The sequence below is a fragment of the Bos javanicus genome, chromosome 10 (genome assembly GCF_032452875.1).
Source record: "Bos javanicus breed banteng chromosome 10, ARS-OSU_banteng_1.0, whole genome shotgun sequence".
Classification (NCBI taxonomy): Eukaryota; Metazoa; Chordata; class Mammalia; order Artiodactyla; family Bovidae; genus Bos; species Bos javanicus.
In genome coordinates this window covers 37,315,722-37,335,513 of record NC_083877.1, presented here as the reverse complement: position 1 = coordinate 37,335,513, position 19,792 = coordinate 37,315,722, and the positions used below count along the sequence as shown (strand labels likewise).

At 39.7% G+C, this 19,792-nt stretch overlaps 1 protein-coding gene across 5 annotated transcripts in view; it reads right to left on the bottom strand.

The window, feature by feature from the left end:
- Positions 1–19,792, bottom strand: part of GANC (glucosidase alpha, neutral C) — a 71,068-nt gene that overhangs the window by 25,232 nt on the left and 26,044 nt on the right. For 4 of the 5 annotated variants that reach the window (XM_061430883.1, XM_061430884.1, XM_061430882.1 and 1 more), the window contains 9 exons: positions 18,279–18,375; positions 16,796–16,976; positions 16,415–16,568; positions 12,530–12,765; positions 9,306–9,432; positions 8,356–8,435; positions 6,185–6,328; positions 4,576–4,672; positions 1,078–1,179 (listed from right to left, as the gene is read on the bottom strand). In XM_061430883.1, the coding sequence (XP_061286867.1) occupies positions 1,078–1,179; positions 4,576–4,672; positions 6,185–6,328; positions 8,356–8,435; positions 9,306–9,432; positions 12,530–12,765; positions 16,415–16,568; positions 16,796–16,976; positions 18,279–18,375 (1,218 nt within the window). The remainder of the gene's footprint in view (positions 1–1,077; positions 1,180–4,575; positions 4,673–6,184; positions 6,329–8,355; positions 8,436–9,305; positions 9,433–12,529; positions 12,766–16,414; positions 16,569–16,795; positions 16,977–18,278; positions 18,376–19,792) is intronic. The other variant, XM_061430885.1, reaches the window with a different exon arrangement.

The window sequence follows — 19,792 nt, the reverse complement described above, 5'->3', positions numbered from 1 at the left end:
TGAGTGAGATACCCGGGCGTCACAGATGATGCCCACAGGTAAGATAAGGCCTTGCAGACCAAAAGGGCAAAGGTAAGTGTGTGCACTCAAAACGACAGCATCAAACTATGGCCTCAGATTAGGAAGCACACACTACAAACCTCAGGCTGTTTGGGGATCTGACAATATGCTCTTTGAATATGTTCTTCTCCTGTCAAAAGGCTTTATTGCAAGATCAACATTTCTGTTTGTCCTGGACCTTGGTAACTCAGAAACTGCATAATATCTGCCTGACTCAATAAGCCTGTATTTAGTGATGGCAGGAGGAGGTGGTGGTTGGCAATTGATTTTGTTTGAAAGCAAGATAAAAACTATAGAAAGAACTAAAGAGAGAGACATAATCAGAATTAGAAATTTAGGGAGAAAATTTCAGGCTTAGCCCTTAAGCAGGATATAAATTCTTTGTGTCGAATGTGAATTAGTGCTATTAAAAAACACATCTATCAAAATGTGATATTAAGTGCTTCCAGTCCCACAGAAAACAAGGAGCAGCTGGACCTGTAGCCAGGTTGAGCATCTCTATACTGAGATTTCTCATCTGCAGAGAATTACTAGGATTAGGAGAAAGCAACCCATCAGAGAATCTTATTTTAACTAAATTTTATCTTTTCCAAGTGTGTGTGTGTATATATAAAATGCCACAGGATTTCTGTATAGCTGATTTCTGATTTGTTAAATTCTTTGTCATTCTCTCCATTTTTCTCACTTTCAGATAGAACAGGAGTATTTCAAGAAGAGAAACTCAGTTATCAAGAGTGTCTAAGGAACAGAGCAGTAAGAGAATGAGGAAAAGAACACTGTGGCTCGCTTTCCGATAACTTTATTTCATGTCCTCAGTTCAGATGAGACGCTCACAGTGCTGAAGCATCTCCTTCATTCTCCTCTCTAGTCTGTTCTCCATTCTCCTCATTTTCTCTTTCCCACGTTTATTCTGTTGAAAACAACTCACAAGAAGGGATTTCTGACCAGCTTTAATGAAAACATCCCCCTGCCCTGACTGATTCTTCTCTCACTTCAGACCTGAGGCTATCATCTTACCTCCACAAAAAGAGATCCCAGTCACGCTGAGGGTAAGTAACATAGGGATAGAAATTTTCAGGTGACTCCACTCTGCCGTGTTATCACCTGTCCACACAGCACCTTTGGTCATCAGTAAGAAGGTATTAAAAGAAAAAAAAAAAGAAATCAGCCCATGTGTACTCAATTTCATATTTAGATTCCATATTTGTAATAGACAAACTAATATAAAGGAAAACATTTCTTTCTTTTAATTAGTTAATTGTGAAAGTTCTTTATATAGTCTGGATACAAGTTCTTTGATAAATATATATGTATATTGTAAATGTCTTTTCTCAGTCTGTGACTTGACTTTCATTTTCGTAACAATGGGCTTCCCTGGTAGCTCAGCTGGTAAAGAATCTGCCTGCAATGCAGGAGACCTGGATTTAATTCCTGGATTAGAAAGTTCCCCTGGAGAAGAGAAAGGCTACCCACTCCAGTATTCTGGCCTGGAGAATTCCATGGACTGTATAGACCATGGGGTCACAAAGAATTGGATATGACTGAGAGACTTTCATTTTCTTAACAATATCTTTTAAAATTTTTGATGAAGTCCAATTTATCATTTTTTATGTTTTGTGCTTTTTGTGTTATAAGAAATTTTGCCATCTCAAAGTCACGAAGGTTTTCTACATTTTTTGTCTAGAAGCCTTTTGTTTGTTTTAACTTTTATAATGTAAGTATATTCCATTCTGAGTTATTTTGTGTGTATGGTGTGAGGTAAGGGTTAAGATTTTTCCCTGCCCCACCCTGCCCCATAAGGATACCCCATGTTTCAATACTATTTATTGAAAAAACTCCTTTCTCCACTGAATTGCCTTGGCAACTTTGCTGCTAAATATTTGATCATATATCTGTCGGACTTTTTCTGGATTCTCTATTCTGTTTCATTGATCTATATGCCTATGTGCTAGCCTGCTTTCTGCAAAATCCTCCGTAAGAGGTTTTAAGACCACATGAGGGAGACAAAATAAAGTAGCAATAACAATAGTTAACATTTATAGAGCCCTCACTGAGCCAGGAGGTATGCTACTTTGCTTGTATTGTTCCATTTAATCATCACAACAACTCTATCAGGTAAACACTAACTTTATTTTACAGCAGATGGAAATATGGCAAAAGTGGATATGGTAGGATTTGAGCTCAGACAGTCTGACTCTAAAGCCAGTGCTCTTGAGCACTGAATAGTTGGTAAGAACTTGTAAAGATATATAACACTAAAGAGAGTCATAAAAGAAAATAACCTTATTTTATTAAGTCTATATTACTCCTGAAACATTTTGCCTCTCTTTTACTAAAATACTTTTGGTGGCTATTTTTGTTTTAATATTTTGTAGAAATTTTAGGCTGTCCTATGGCCCTCAAAGGAAAATATTTTCAAGGGATTTTTCTTTTAAAACAGTACCTTCATAATTCCTCCTGGACTTCAAATGAGGTATGCATATATCTACATAACGACTTTGAAACTCACAACATTCTTATAAAGTAACAAAGTTCATGTAAATATGCAGATGTTTTCAGGTCTCAAATGGCTGTTTAGTTGGGAAATTCTCTCTGGCTGTTGGTCTCAGCACAGGACTTGATACGACAGTATTCTTTGTAATACCTCACTTAATACACTTTGGGCGTAAGTCAATAGCTTCACACAGAGTATTGAAGACTAGCCAATGGGCCAATATATTTAAGAGATAAAAAATTACTTATATGCATATCTTCTGTTATTTTTTAAAATATAGCTGATTTACAATTTTGTGCTAATTTCTGCTACACAGCAGTGATCCAGTTATACATATATACATTTTTCATATTCTTTTCCATTATGGTTTATCTCAGGATATTGAATATAGTTCCCTGTGCTACACAGCAGGATCATGTTGTTTATCCATTCTATATGTAATAGTTTGCATCTGCTAACCCAAAACCCCCAGCCTACCCCTCTACTACCTCCGGTTATATCTTTTTTAAACTTCTCCTTATAAATGTTTTCATTCAAAGACCTTACTTGTTTTAGTGATTTAAAAGGATACTTATAGAGAATTTGGAAAACAGATAAAAAAGAAGAAAATTAAAATAACTCATAATCACCATGGTACTATATTCATTTAGATTACTGCATGTGTGCTTGCTAAACCGCCTCTTTCGTGTCTGACTCTTTGAGACCCCATGGACTTGAGCTGGCCCGGCTTTTCTGTCCATGGGATTCTACAGGCAAGAATACTGGAGTGTGTTGCCATGCCCTCCTCCAGGCCATCTTCCCAACTCAGGGATCGAACCCAAGTCTCCTAGGTCTCCTGAACTAAGAGGTGGGTTCTTTACCACTAGTGCCATCTAGGAAGCCCCATTTAGATTACTACCTACATATACCCCCCTCTCTCTCTCTCTCTCTCTCTCTATATATATATATATATATATATATATATATTTTAAACAAAATCAGGATAATATATAAACATTTAGGTATCCTGCTTTTCCCCCCCTCATCTACCCTGCAATTAGGCATATATTAAATATCCTTATGATAGTCTATCATATGAATACACCATAACCTAATAACTATTCCCTTACTGTTAGATATCTGGATTTTCTTTATTTCTTTTTATTTTCAGGAATAATGCTGTGTTGAGCATCTCTGTATATCTTTGCCTGGTGATAATATTTTGGCCTTTTACAGAGTACCATTGGGGCTGGTTTTCAGGGGTGGAGTAGGAGGCCTAATAATGTCTCTGGTAAAATAAAGGCTGGATCCCTCAAACTAGGACCTAAGCTTCAGGTTATTTATGCAAGGCCAGGGGACTTAAAATAGCCTTCCTGCCATGGGGTGGTTAGGTTGAACTAGATCTGCATTAGCTAGTAAACTGGATCCAGCTATAGATGACACTGACCACAAGCAAAAAAGCTAGGTCTATTTTAAACCACATTGCTTAGCGGAACAGGTGGTTGAAGGAATGTTAGAAGTATATTTTCTCTGGTCTTGATAAATCAAAGAGACAGGGTCAGAAATGGCCATCCCAGAAAATAGATTCTCTAAAGACATTCTCCCAACTAAGTGGCCAATTCTTCCATGGAAAGTGAAAGTGAAAGTTGCTCAGTCGTGTTTGACTCTTTGCGACCCCATGGACTATACAGTCCATGGAATTCTCCAGGCCAGAATACTGGAGTGGGTAGTCTTTCCCTTCTCCAGAGGATCTTCCCAACCCAGGGATCAAACCCAGGTCTCCCTGATTGCAGGCGGATTCTTTACCAGCTGAGCCACAAGGGAAGTTCTTCCATGGGAAACAAGTAACTAAACTTTATTAAAATTGGTTTACTCTGTCTCAGGACAAAATAAATATTTCGGGGTGCATCACTCTCTACAATCTAAGGGCTGATCTACTGAAAAGGAAAGTATCAACAGAGTTGCACCATATACCGTATATGGTCAAAGGGACAGGCTGCTGGCTTGTGTTTTTAAGTATGATCATATGAGCCAGTCCTTACCATATTTTTGTGATCCAGCAAAGAATGAACGTGTAAGAACAAAGGGTCTCTCCTTTCCTTTAGATCGCTGGATCAGTCCTTCTGTAGTGGCCATTTGCTGTGATGTCAAAGAAGAAAAATTTCAAGTAGACGACTGAATTATGGCATTGTGCAGACATCCCCAATAAGCTATTTCATGTGCAAAGAGTAAATAATAGGTGGGAACATGAAATGGAAAATATTTAAAAAATCTTCCAAATAATTTTCATGATATAATGAAACTGCTCTAAATTTCCCTATTAAAAGAGTGAAACAATTTCTTTGATTAAAATAGCAATGAAACAGGGGCTTCCCTGGTGGCTCAGAGGTAAAGACTCTGCCTGCCGATGCAGGAGACACAGGTTTGATCTCTGGTCTGGGAAGATCCCACATGCTGCGGAGCAACTAAGCCTGTGCACCACAACTACTGAGCCGATACTCTAGAGCCTGGGAGCCACAGCTACTGAGCTTACGTGTCCTAGAGCCCATGTTCCACAACAAGAGAAGCAACTTCAGCGAGAAGCCTGCACACTAGAGAGTAGCTCCTGCTTGCCGCAACTAGAGAAAAGCCTGAGCAGCAATTAAGACTCAGCACAGTCAAAAAAGTAAATCAATAAAAATTGAAAAATAGCAATGAAATAATGGTAAATAATAAAAGAGAATTAATTTGGTGCTTATTATTGTAGGCATTTTTATAAGATTTTTTTCTTATAACTTACACAACAACCTCTGAGATAGTTTTCATTAATGGAAAAAACTGAGCTTCAGAGAGGTTAAGTGACTGGCTCTGGCCTACATAAGAAAATTCTTCAACTATAAAGTAGTTGACAGTTATAGCAAGAGGCTGCATAGAGAAGTAAACTGATACTATCTGGAAACCATGCCATATGTAGCCAGCAGCTCCCACTGGAAAATAGCAATTGGTGGTAGGGTCACAAGAACACTGTTAAATCCTGAAGATAACAAAGAACCACAAATATATAAGGGCAAGTGACTGCAAAGATTTTTGAATGTGACTGGCAAATGGAAGACAATTCTACCACCTTCCATTGAGAAGGCTAAGTACTTAAGGAAGGCCTTCTACATTTAGAAAGTATACATGCTGAAATTGTGTCTCTGTGTTCTAAATCTTACTTCCCTGGTATGAACATAAGACTTGCTGTATTTAAACAGCAAATTTAAAAATTTAAATTGTTTAAATTTAAAAATTTTCACAATTTAAAACCTGTGAAATTTTTAAAAATTTGTTTTGTCGTTGATGTATTTATGCACAGCCTACTTCAGTAAAAGGTTTGAGGGATTATCTAACGCTCCTTACTAATGGTTCCTGTCAAGGAAGATGTTTCTATGTTATCATTAATCTCACAATATCTATGAGTTAATCAATCGATCAGGTTCCTTATAGAAGGAAAAGACGCAAAGGGAGAAATAATGTTTTATATTGGCTACAACCTGATAAGACCTATGACAGTTGACAGAAAAGACACACAAAGAGAAATGAACAGTATAGTATGGTTGTTACAAAGCAAATGACTTTCAGCCCCAAAGGTAGGGCCTGTGGATCCAGGCGGCTGCTTTTTAGATGTCTTACCTGATAAAAGCCATAGATGTTGTGAAGTTCCCGGTGCTCCCAGTTGCCGTGATGAATGGCATTCTTCTGCATGGTTTGCTCTGGGCCTTTAAAGACAGAGGGCTCATTCATGTCGTTCCATATGTGGAGGATGTCAGTAGATCCCTAGGAAGTCAATCTTGATCATGATAAAACTCCTACAGTGATAAGATTAATATGACAGCCGGACCTAATCCTCTTTCCTACTCCATTTACCTTATTATTTATTCTGTTTATTATCTATGCTCTGTCATCTGCTAGAATAAAAGTTCCACAGGGCAAGGAATTTCGTCTGTTTTATTCACTGATAAATCCCAAATACCCAGAACAACCTGAATAGCAGAGGGTTCTCAGTAAGTACTTGCTGATGAATGAAAGAGCACTGTGCTGTATTCCTATATCACCCACAAGTCCATTCTGAGACCTCCTGGAGAACCCCTATAGGACAGGTTGTGAACGTTCACAATCAGGTTCTCCCTCATCTGCTCCGACTGTTACTAGGGGCAGTTAGAGCTGTCCATGAAGAGATTCTGCCTTCCCTCTAGTACTGTGAAGGGTTTGACAGCTAAGATACCATTTGTCAGCAGGATCTAGAGTTTGTATCCTACAGAGAATTGTTTGACTTAGAGTGAAGGGGCTGTTGAGTCATCCAGTTAACACGGTGCTGGAGTCCCTTTATAAAAATCCCTGGTCTCTCAGCATTTGATTGAATAGTTACAATGACCAGGAGTCTCTCAGGCAGCTCATTCCAAGTTTTCTGAAAGTCTTGCTCCTTGTAATATTCTCTCACAGGGACCAGGCTGTCTTCTGGGATACCAGAAAATACATCTGCTGCCTTCCCCACATGGTAGTCTTTCAAATGCCTGGAGGAGGCTTACATGTTTTTTTCTGACTCTTTACTTCAAATTCTTTCTAATCATGTATACTTCAATGAACAAGGCTGTATAGGTTCCAAGTATTTAGCTGCTTTGACTGTTCTTTAACACCCTCTAATGCAGCGGCTGGCAAACTTTTTCTGGAAGGGCCAGATAGTAAATATTTTCAACTGTGCAGGCCATAAGGGCTCTTTTTTCAGTAACCCAGTCCAGGTATAGTTATGTGCCAGCAGCCATAGACAATAGGGGAACAAGTGTGTATGACTGGATTGGCCCAATTATTATTTAACCCTGCTCTAAGTTCTCTTCTTTTTTTAAAAAAACAAACATTTATTTATTTAGTTGGCTGCATCAGGTCTTAGTCGTGGCACACGGATCTGCACTGCCTCACGTGAGATCTTTTGCTGTGGCGTGACGGTTTACAACATGTGGGTCTTAGCTTCCCAACCAGGGATGGAACCCACATCTCCTGCATTGCAAGGCAGATTCTTAACCTCAGGGAAGCTCCTATTTCTATATCCTAATACAGGATGCTCAGAAACTACAGTCTAGTGGTTAAGAGCCAGGCTTGGGAGACAGTTGACCTAAGTTAAAAATCTTGGATTTATCACTTATTAGATAGGTGAATTTAGCAGATTTTTATACTTGTCCATGCCTTGATTTTCTTGTCTGTGGGATTAGAGTTAATTACAATTCCAACTTCAAGGAGTTATTGTGAAGATGAAATGGTATAATGCACGCAAAGTGATTAGCACAGTGCTTGGCACATAGCCGTACTCAATTTATATTAATCATCATTCTTGTCACTACCACCATTGGTTGAAAACAGTTGTCTAGATGTGGCCTCTCCAGTTTTCTCTGTGATTTTTATAAGATTTTAAGAATTATTATTATACCTTACTTTTAATGTCATGTTATACTCTGAAAGATACTTTCACATATATCATTATCATTTTTAATAATACCATACGAAGTAAAAATTTCTCCAATTTGAAAATATAATAAATCTCTATTATTAAGTAATTTGGTATATCATACAGTCTATCATAATGAAAGTCAAAATCACAGCTTTTGTGCATTTGGTAGTTCATATGGTGCCTCTTCTGATATGCCATTCATATGGCACCACCAAAATCTGATATGTGGTTGGCATCCCTGCCTCTTCATATAAGTATTACTTATCAAGAGCTACTCAGTGAAGCAGAGTAATTCTATTTAGTCACTTCTTTCCTTCATCCTTCCAGGTAAGTAGGAAAGGGCAAAGGAATAAAAACAAACCTGATAAACAGAGAAAGCGAAAAGACTAGAATACCACTTTCTGACTTTGGGGTTGGTGAAATCCAGGTAAGAGGAGAGACCTGCAGAGGCAGAAGAGTAGACAGCCTGTTAGGAACAGTGATCCTCATGGTAATATGAAAGATGAGAAAGCTGGGTAATGAATGAGTGCCTTACAGCAAACGTAAAAGATAGCCAATACAGAAGCATAGTCTGGTGAGAAGCTAATGAAGAAGTCAATGCTGAACTCCAGTGACAATCACTAGTCCTCTCAGACCCAGAGGGCAGGGGAATGCCAATGAACAAGCATCAGGATGGAGCCTATCGTTCACTGATGGCCTCAGACAGCCCCGTAAGGATTATGGCAGATATCCTGGAGTGAACCCTTTGTTCTGAATGAGGGCAGAGACATGTTTATAAGTGGTACAGGGAAAAGAGGAATGCATGGGGTTTCTCCATTGTGTGTGAATTTGTGATAGAGTGCTATCAGATGATAGACTGGTAATTCCCTTTTGTCTGTGAGGAGTTTGTACCAAGGCTTTAAATTAATGATTTCTAAAATGAAGGCTTCAGAGTTGTCAGGGGCAGCTGAGATCACTCATGAAAGGCTGTAAAGTCAAACCTATGGGCTGTTGAGGCAAAAAAGAAGCACAGAGAGAGACATGCAGGACTCTTCTTTCTTCCTCTTCTTCTGTTCCAATTCTCTGGCTTTTAATTTTTATTTGCTAAGGGAAACAGCATGTCACTGAGGTTTGCTTATTTTTCAATCATTCACTGACTTATAAATGTATACAAAGAACATCAGACCAGGTGTTAGATGAAAGATATAAAAGATGATAATACCTTTAAGGAAAGGCACCTAAAATATAGCATGTGACATCTATAAGAAATTAATGCAGCCTTCATTAATTGGGGCTAAACAGTGGGTATCAGGTGAAAAAATGACATCTTACCAGGCCAGCATACACCTTCAAAGTCTCCTCCTTCATGATTCCTCACAAAGAAGCCCTGTTCTTTGGCCTTAGCATACACTGAGTAGTTGGGATCAACCTTGATGTGGGGGTCACTAATGACCACAAGCTGTCAGGACATAAAAGTTTAAAGATCTCATCAGTTTCACATAAGTCATATATTCATTTATATGTTTTCATCATAGTTTTGGAGTTCACATTTTACTCAAAACAATTGTGTTGTGCTTAGTCACTCAGTCATGTCTGACTCTTTGCAACCCATTAGACTGTAGCCCATCATGCTCCTCTGTCCACGCGATTTTTCAGGCAAGAATACTGGAGTGGTTGCTATTCCCTTCTCCAGGGAATCATCCCGACCTGGGGATTGAACCTGTGTCTCCTGCATTCAGGCGGATTCTTTATCTGCTGAGCCATCGGGGAAGCCCATAACAACTACTATTACTGAGATATTTCAGACACCAGTAAAATCCTGTCACCTTTCATGTGCTCATGGGAATATAAATTGATATCAAAACCAGGTCTATTCTTTTTCACAGTGATTGCTGTCCCTCCAATACATGTTCTAAAGATCACATTTATTAAGATTCTCTCTCTCTGTGGTGCTGAGTGCTTTACATAAGGATTAAGTAGGCAAGGTCTCTGCTCCCTGGATACCTAAGAGGCTAAGATAACACAAAAGCAAACATTAGAGAAAACAGAATTATTAAAAACAAACAAACAAAAAAAAACCCAAACCCAATGGTACAGCCATATTTAGGAAGGAGTGAAGTGTTAATTGCTCAGTCACGTTCAACTCTTTGCAGCCCCATGGACTGTAGCCTACCAGGCTCCTCTGTCCACAGGATTTTTCAGACAAGAATACCAGAATGGTTGTCATTCCCTTCTCCAGGGCATCTTCCTGACCCAGGGATCAAACCCAGGTTTCCTGCATTGCAGGCAGATTCTTTACCATCTGAGCCACCAGGGAAGCATTTAGGAAGGAGGTTTGAAAAGAGCTATGATCAGAGCCCCATGTCTTTAGCATCTTTATCATCTCTCCTTGCCCTTCTAATACCATCACTTTCACCTACTTGAGGGCATCAAAACCATCTATTTGGCTAAAATAATCTTCTAAAAATCATCCTTCATGTCTGTTAAAATCTACTCTACACACTGAAGTTTAATTCTCCATTGCTAAAAAACTTTTAAAATATTAAAATGTGGTAAGATATACATAACATAAAATTCACTATCTTGACCAGTTTTAAGTGTGCAGATAAAGAATCTGCCTGCAATGCAGAAGACATAGGAGACCTTGCAGTTCAACAGTGCATTCACAATGTTGTACAGTCAATGTGTACAACTCTTTTCATCTTGTAAAACTGAGACTCTATACCCATTAAAAACAACTTCCCATTGCCTCCTCCTCTCTAGCCCTTGGCAACCACCCTTCTCCTTTCTGTCTCTATGATTTTGACTGCTTTAGATATTACAGATTAGTGAAATCATATAGTATTTGTCTTTTTGTGATGGGCTTATTTCATTCAGCATAATGTCCTCAAGGTTCATTCATGTTGTAGTAGCATGTATACAAATAGCCTCCCTTTTAATGACTGAGTAATTTTGTATCATTTGTATATACCACATTTCCTTTATCCATTCATCTGTCAGTTAGCTTTTGGGCTGCTGCTGCTGCTGCTGCTAAGTCACTTCAGTCGTGTCCGACTCTATTCGACCCCATAGATGGCAGCCCACCCGGCTCCGCTGTCCCTGGGATTCTCCAGGCAAGAACACTGGAGTAGGTTGCCATTTTCTTCTCCAATGCATGAAAGTGAAAAGTGAAAGTGAAGTCACTCAGCTGTGTCCGACTCTTCGTGACCCCATGGACTGCAGCCTACCAGGCTCCTCTGTCCATGGGATTTTCCAGGCAAGAGTACTGGAGTGAGGTGCTATTGCCTTCTCCAAGCTTTTGGGCTGCTTCAATAATAAACACCAATAAATGTTTATTAATTGGAAGATTAAGAGTTAACAGCGTTGGCTCTGAACATTTGTAAAAGGCCTGGGGATCAACAGAATGGGTTGAAAAGGCAACTTGAATCTCACAGATAGGGACTGAGGGATCTGTTCACGAGATATATATACGGGATTCTTCCCTTTTTCCTCTGTTTTTTTTTTCCTCCTTCACTCTTTTCATTATTGCCATGACCACCACCACCATCACACCTGCATTATATACTTCCCAGTGCCATCTCCCTGTCCTCGTTTTCTATTTTAGTTCTTTCCTTGGCCATATGGACAGGTTGAGTCCATCAGGGAAGCATGCAGGAAAAACAGTGTACTAAAGAATCTGACTTCATTTCTGACCAACTGTTAAGAGCTTCAAGCCCCACCACATCTTCAGGCCCTTTACCCTTCTGCCCAGATCTGTGCATGCTGACAAAGCCCTGATGCTTCCTTCTTTGGGGCCAACAAGAAGTTCAAACCACACAAGCCCTAGTGCACGCACAGGAACCCTCACCCCAGTTCAACACTGTAACCACTTAAAACCTGAGCTTGTCTCCTTTCCCAGCTCTCTTAGGCCATTTTCAGAGGAGCTTGGGAGCAGCTCTGAACCCCTAAAATGCCTCACCATGGGACTAATTAACCTGTTCATACCCTTTTGGTGCCAGTATGATATCATCAATCTTGACATCAAATCAAATTTTGTGTGAGGTGCACCCATCACATTAGTACACGCTGGTCACAATGAATGGAACCGAATGGTAGGCCCCTTCATCCTTGTGGGGACCTAGACCCACTAAGGGAGGGGTGGATAGCGTTATCACCTTTTCACGAAAGCTTTTCTATGATCACAATTACAGTTACACTTGAAAGTACTATTTTACGGCCATTTTTTTTACAAGATGGTTCTCATTCACTAATGTGCCAAGGCAACTTGAACATTTTTAAATGCTCTGCAATGAAAAGATTCAGAATGCTGTCCTGTGCGTACATGCATGCTAAGTCACATCAGTTGTGTGCAGTTTTTTGCGACCCCATGGACTGTCACCTGCTAGGCTCCTCTGTCCATGGGATTCACCAGGCAAGAATACTGGAGTGGATTGCCATGCCTTCCTCCAGGGAATCTTCCTAACCCAGGGATCAAACCTGTGTCTCTTACATCTCCTACACTGGCAGGCAGGTTCTTTACCACTTGTGCCACCTGTAAGCCCACTGGCTTATTTTACCTTACGTTTTTTGCTCCTGAGCAGATCTTGCATCCTTTTGGGGTTTGGGAATCTTTTCTTGTCCCAGGTGAAGTACCTCTTGCCCTCTGTGTGCTCTATGTCCAGCCACATGACATCATAAGGAATGTCATGTTCATCAAATCCGGCATCCACTGCCTTTACATCCTGCTCATCTTCATAGTTCCAGCGGCACTGATGGTACCCCAGAGAAAAGAGAGGGGGCATGGCTTGTGTGCCTAAAAGGGGGAGATGACAACTGAGCCAGGAACCACCACAATGATAACTGTACATTCCTGAATATCTACAAGGTCTAAGCACTGAGTCTCACACTTAGGGCATCAAGAAGAAAGCATTTTGTTGATCCATTCATCTTTTTTAAAAAGAATTAGCTTATTTTTGGTTGTGCTGCCTCTTTGTTGCTGCACAAGGACTTTCTCTAGTGGTGAGTGGAGGACACTCTTCGTTGCACTGCACGGGCTTCTCATGGCAGTGGCTTCTCTTGTTGCAGAGCACAGACTCTAGATGCATAGGTTTCAGTAGTTGTGGCACGCAGGCTTTAGTTGCTCTGCAGCATGTGGAGTCTTCCTGGACCAGAGATCGAATCCATGTCTGTTGCATTGGGAGGTGAATTCTTATCCACTGTACTACCAGGGAAGACCATGTTTATCCATGCACTTCTGATGAGCACTTAGCATGTTTGCACTTTTGGGCTCTGGTAAATAATGCTGTAGTGATCTTTGGCATACAAGTACCTGTTCAGCCTCCATTCAGTTCAAGTATATATCTAGGAGTGGAACTGCTGGATGAATTAGTTAGGGTTCTGTAGAGAAACAGAATCAAAAGGATATGTATATATGTATATATGTATTTATACATATACAGAGAAAGAAAATGATCGACTGATCTTAAGATCATGATCATGAGATTGTAGAGGCTCGTAGCTTTGGATTCTCCAGGTAGGCCAGCCTGGAGAACCAGGGAAGGGTTGAAGTTGCGGCTTGAATACAAAGACAGTCTCAAGACAGATTCCTTTTACTTTAGGGGATGTGTGTGCTCAGTCACTCGGTTGCATCCACGTCTTTGTGACCCTATGGACTATAGCCTGCAAGGCTCTTCTATCCATGAGATTCTCCAGGCAAGAATATTGGGGTGCGTTGCTATTTTCTCCTACAGGGTATCTTCCCAACCCAGGGATCGAACCTGTGTCTCCTGTGTTTCTTGCACTGCAGACAAATTCTTTTACTTCTGAGTCACCGGAGAAGCCCCTCTTTAGGGGGACACCTCAGTCCTTTTTTCTCAAGGTTTTCAAATGATTGGATGAAACCCAGTCACATTACAGAGTGTTAGTCTGCTTTACTCATAGTCTACTGATTTAATTATTAATCTCATCTAAAAAATACCTTCATAGTGACATCTACACTAGTGTTTAACCAAATATCTGGGCACCATGACTTGACACACAAAATTAATCATCATGCTGGGTCATATGGTAATTCTATGTTTAGCTTTTTGAGGAACTGCCAAACTGTTTCCACAGCAGCTGACCATATTATGTTCCAATCAGTAATGTATGAGTTTCTAATTTCTCCACATCCTCACCAACATTTACTATTTTTTTTCTCTCTCTTATTTTCTGATTTAGCCATCCCAGTGGGTTTGAAGCAGTATCTCATTGTGGTTTTAGTTTACCTAATGCTGTTGAGCTTCTTTTCCGGTGCTCGTTAATCCATTTGTACATCTTCTTTTGAGAAATCTCTATTTAAGCCCTTGGTTCATCTTAGAATTAGACTGTTCCTTTTTGCTGTTGACTTATAAGAGTTCTTTATATATTCAGGATACTAGACCCTTATCATATATATGATTTGCAAATATTTTCTCACATTCTATAGGCTGGCTTTTCACTTTCTCGATAACGTTCTTTGACTCACAAAAGTTTTTAAAGAAGTCCAACTTGCAACTTCCCCGGTGGTCTGGTAGTTGAGACTCCCTACTTTCACTACAGAGGGTGTGGGTTAGATCCCTGGTTGGGAAGACCCCACATGTCAAGTGGCACAGCTGGGGAAAAAAAAGGTCCAACTTATCTGTTTTTTTCTTCTGTTGCTCATGATTCTGGTGTCATAGCTAAGAATCTGTTGCCAAATCCAAGGTCATGATTTACCTGTTTTCTTATAAGAGTTCTATGACTTTAGTTCTTATATTTATTCCATCGATTGATTTTGAGTTAATTTTTTGTATATGGTGTGAGATAAGGGTCCACCTTCATTCTTTTGCATGTGGATATCCAGTTGTCCCAGTACCATGTGGTTAAGACATAATTATTTCTCCATTGAAAGGTCTTGAACATTTATTGAAAATCAATAGGCCAAAGATCTATGGGTTTATTTTTAGACTCTCAATTTTATTCCACTGGCTTATACGTCTATCCTTATGCCAGTACTACACTGTTTGGATTACTTTAACATTGTAATAATTTTGAAATTAGAAAAGTGTGAGTCCTTCAACATTTTATTTCAGGATTTTTTGGCTACTCAGGCTCTTTGAAATTCCATATGAATTTGAAGATCATTTTTTCTATTACTTAAAAATGATATTGGATTTTGGCAGGGATTGTAGTAAACCTATAGATTGCTTTTAGTAGGACTGCCATCTTAATAATATTAAATCTTCCAATCCATGAACATGGGATTTCTTCTTATGTATCTTGGCCTTTGGTTCAGGGTTTTTTTTTGTTGTTGTTTTTTTTTGTAGTTTTTGGCATACAAGTTTTTTACCTCCTTAGTTAAGTTCCACTTCCTGGGTACTTTTTTTTTTTTTTTATAGTTTTTGGCATACAAGTTTTTCACCTCCTTGGTTAAGTTCCACTTCCTGGGTATTTTTTTTTTTTTGTAGTTTTTGGCATACAAGTTTTTCACCTCCTTGGTTAAGTTCCACTTCCTGGGTATTTTATTCTTTTGGATGTTACTGTAAATGGAATTGTCTTCTCAATTTCATTTTTAGATTGTTCATTTCTGGTGTATAGAAACACAACAAATTTTGTGTGTTGATCATGTACCATACAACTTAGGTTAACTGTGTGTGTGTATATGTATTCTTTGGGATTTTATATCATATAGAATCACATTGTCTGTGAATAGAGATAATCTTACGTTTTCCTTTCAAAGTTGGACGGTTTTTATTTCTTTTTCTTGCCTAATTTCTCTGGCTGGAACTTCAACTACAATGTTCAGTAGCAGTGATGAAAGTGGGAAACCTCATTTGTTTCCGATCTTAGGGGAAACCTTGCAATCTTTCAGAATTGAGTATGAGGATAGCTGTGAATTTTTCGTAAATGCCTTTTATCATGTGGAGGAAGCTTCTTGTTATTCCTAGTCTTCTGAATGTTTTTATCATTAAATAGTGTTAGATTTTGTCAAATGCTTTTTCTGCGTTAATCAAAATGATCTCATATATCTTTTAAAGATAAAAATGCTTTAGTGCTAATCCCAGTGGTATGTTTTAATGGAGAAAAGAACATATAGAAGTTCAGATTGGGATACTGGTTACCTGAGATAAAGATAGAGAAAGCCCAGGGATTAAAGGGGTTAAAGGTAAAGAAAGCCCAGGAGCCTTTAAGGCTCCAAGGAAGGCAGATGGGTGAACATTAGTGACTAGAGAATGGAGATTACCAGCCCCAGTGGAATGTTTAACCATTCCGCTGGTTAAAGGGAATGGGATGAGATGCTGAATGGGATGAGAGTGGGAGGATAAATGCTTGCTTCTTAAAAAGCTTGGGTAAGTTGTTTACAAATGCTATATCATGTGCAAAAAATGTTAATTTACAGTGATTCTACATGGTTTAGAGGAAATACCATGGAACAAGAAACTGACATGTCCACATGCAAGTACCTGTAAGGTATGAATACTGCTTGAAGACATCAGAAGGAGTAGGTCCTGTCAACAGAAAAACATCAATGATTCCACTCTCTGACATCCAGTGCACATCAGTTCGAGACCCGACCTTTTGTTTAGCAGCAACTGGGCCCGTCTGGGTCAGTGTGTACTGAAAAAGGAATGAATGAAAGTCTGAAAAATGTCCCTCTAACCCTCAAGACCCACCCTTATGTGTATAATAGTCTGTTCCTTTGTACATACCAACAGCCTTCCCTAGTTATACTGTAAAGACTCTAGTGGCAGAAGATTGCCACTAGAAATCCCTGAACTATGATTACATTTCACTAGTTTTGTCTCTTCTGTAAGTATGGTATGCAGTCATGATCCGTAGCTCACCTTTACAGCAGGTTCTGTTTTGATCTCCAATAGTGTTTCTGAGGCATTTAGCCAAAAAATGCCTAGAGTTCTGCCCAGTTTGTGGGCCAGGAGATAAGGCACTGAACCATAAATGCCCATTTTGTCATGTATTTTATATCCATAGACATCCAGGTTATAAAGACGGTAAGCATCACTATCACTGAAACATACAAAGAAGGATTACAAATGACCATTATGTATATATTATTAGTGAATATTATAGCTCCATTCTCCCCTGCAAAGCTTCCCTTATAGCTCAGTCGGTAAAGAATCTACCTGCAGTGCAGGAGACACAGGTTTGATCCCTGGGTTGGGAAGATCCCTGGAGAAGGAAATGGTGACCCACTCCAGTATCCTTGCCTGGAAAATCTCATGGACAGAGGAGCCTGGTGGGCTGAAGTTCATGGGGTTGCAAAGAATCAGGCACAACTGAGCGACTAACACTTACTTACTTACTTACTTCCCCTGCAAAGACTTGGGTCCTATACATCTTTCAAAGCTCAACTCTTTACCACTTCTCTAAAGGTTTCCTGATTCAATCTGGCTGAATATGATCCTCCTCCTTTGATTCTTTTGGCATTTCTTCATGCTACTATTGGCATGCGTATCTCATGTCTTAGATATCTTTTCTGAGTATCTCTTATAAGGTGAGGACCATTTCCTATGAATCTTCCACAGTAGCATGCAAAAACTAAATTGACAGATTTGGTGAGTATTTCTCTGTCACTAAAACAAAACAATAGTATCCTAACATGCCTCCACAGCACTGAGTAAGGAAAGATTAGGAACTGAATTGAGGTAGGAAGCATGGAGCTCAGGCTGGTGTGAGAGCAACACAGTTTCTGATTCACCTGTCACTATGTCTACCTATCATCTAAACAGCATCTGAACCAGGCAAATTTGACCAGATCTTTCAGTTCTGCTGCTTCTTTGTCTGATACCTCTGGCATTTTTCAGTCAATGGTGTTAGTTGGAAATAATCTCCCCAAGGGAATCCAAGGCGATATGAGATGCCACACTTTTCCACTCCAGCTCACTGTCCTTTTTTCAGTAAAAGCCTTTTCTAGGTCACTGATCTTCACAGTATATTTCCCAGGGTTCCCCAGAAAGGACTTGAGAGACAAAAGCAGAACCCAGGAAGGTGATGTAACGAAGATCTTCCTGCTACTTCAACCATGAGTGTGTGCATGCTCAGTTGCTCAGTTCGTGTTTTTATGTCTTCTATACTTTTAAGTTCAGCATTACAATTACATTGTCTAATTTTTGCTGAAAAACAAAATAAAAATTGAAAACCATCGTTCTGAGTGATCATTAAAGGGAAATTCTTAAAGCTCTACAAGCAATATCAAAGAGGGAAAGGCCAGGCACATATTAGCACTGACTCAGATATCGCACATATTTTCTTTTCAAACTTTTCCAGTCCAGAAACCAGAGCCTCCTGTATGAATTCTTTTCACTTTACCTTGTGTTTTTAAGTTGGTGTGATTCAGCATGTTGCGGGATTCCATAGAGATGCTCAAAACCATGCAAAGAGAAATCCAAACCAATGGAGGCAGGACCTACAGGGACCAGGAGAGTGACTGAGTTTTGCTTCTCAATGGGACAATCAATTAATGAGATTCAGTTAACTATAGGAATAGCAAGATGACTAGACTACGGATCAAGAGACCCGAGCCTGCCCTGACCAACCATATATGCTGACTCTTTGTACTTTGTTGTATTCAGGTGTTGTGGGGATACAAAAAATGCACAAGGCAAAGTTCTGGTCACTTAGTTACGTTTTCTTAGCTGTGTGCTACAGTTCTCTGTGTTCCCACATTTACAGTATATTTCTTTTCTATCTGTAAAATATGATTACAAAGTTTTAGATTTTTTCCCTAAATTTTCCTGAACTATACTGCATATTTGTTTGCTTTAGGAAGAAGAGGGTAGTGATCACTTTTAATGCTTGCCAGATGAAAGGCTGGGTGTCTTCTGCCTGCCTGTTCATTCTTACTGCATACAAGAACTGTGAGGTCAAGGGCACCAGCAGTACCTCTCCTAGCTCCTCAATATACACCCCCTTCCCTGTGACTGTAGATGTAAAAATTTCCTTTAACCAAAGACAAAGTCCTTTATTTAACAATTATTTTAGAGATATGGGGAAAATGAAAGTAACTAGGAGAAAGAACATTGATTTAAATTTACTCTTGGGTAAAAGTATTTGACATCAAACGGTCCTTGTTTGGAGGAGTTTATGGAAAGTGGTTGCTATAGATAAGACACAGAAAGGATTATACTGTTACATACAGGAGAGCCTTGCTGCTGCTGCTGCTAAGTCGCTTCAGTCGTGTCCGACTCTGTGCAACCCCACAGATGGCAGCCCACCAGGCTCCCCCGTCCCTGGGATTCTCCAGGCAAGAACACTGGAGTGGATTGCCATTTCCTTCTCCAATGCATGAAAGTGAAAAGTGAAAGTGAAGTCGCTCAGTCGTGTCCGACTCTTAGAGACCCCATGGACTGCAGCCTATCAGGCTCCTCCATCCATGGGATTTTCCAAGCAAGAGTATTGGAGTGGGGTGCCATTGCCTTCTCCGACAGGAGAGCCTTAGGGCTCCCCTATTTATAACTTTGGGCTACACTGTCAGTCCTGACCAGGACTATATATCAGTATATCAGTATACTAGGCTATAGAAATAGATGCTAGATCAGAGATTCTCAAGGAGTTAAGAGAAGGTCTGTTATTCTACAGGGTAGGGAGGAAAGAGGGTAAAAGTCAGTATTTTTTCCAACTAAACAAGCCCCAAGTATTTGAAAAGTTATCTCCTAAAGAGACAAATTCCCTCCCTGCCACCTACATTCCCTAAGTCTCCCCTCATCACTAAGTGTAGTGAGAAATGTCATAGATGGTCACTCAACACTCACATGAATAGTGAGGAGGCTTGGAAAGGTTGAGAACCACTGGCTTGAAATGTTGGGGCTAATGAGCTGGGTTTC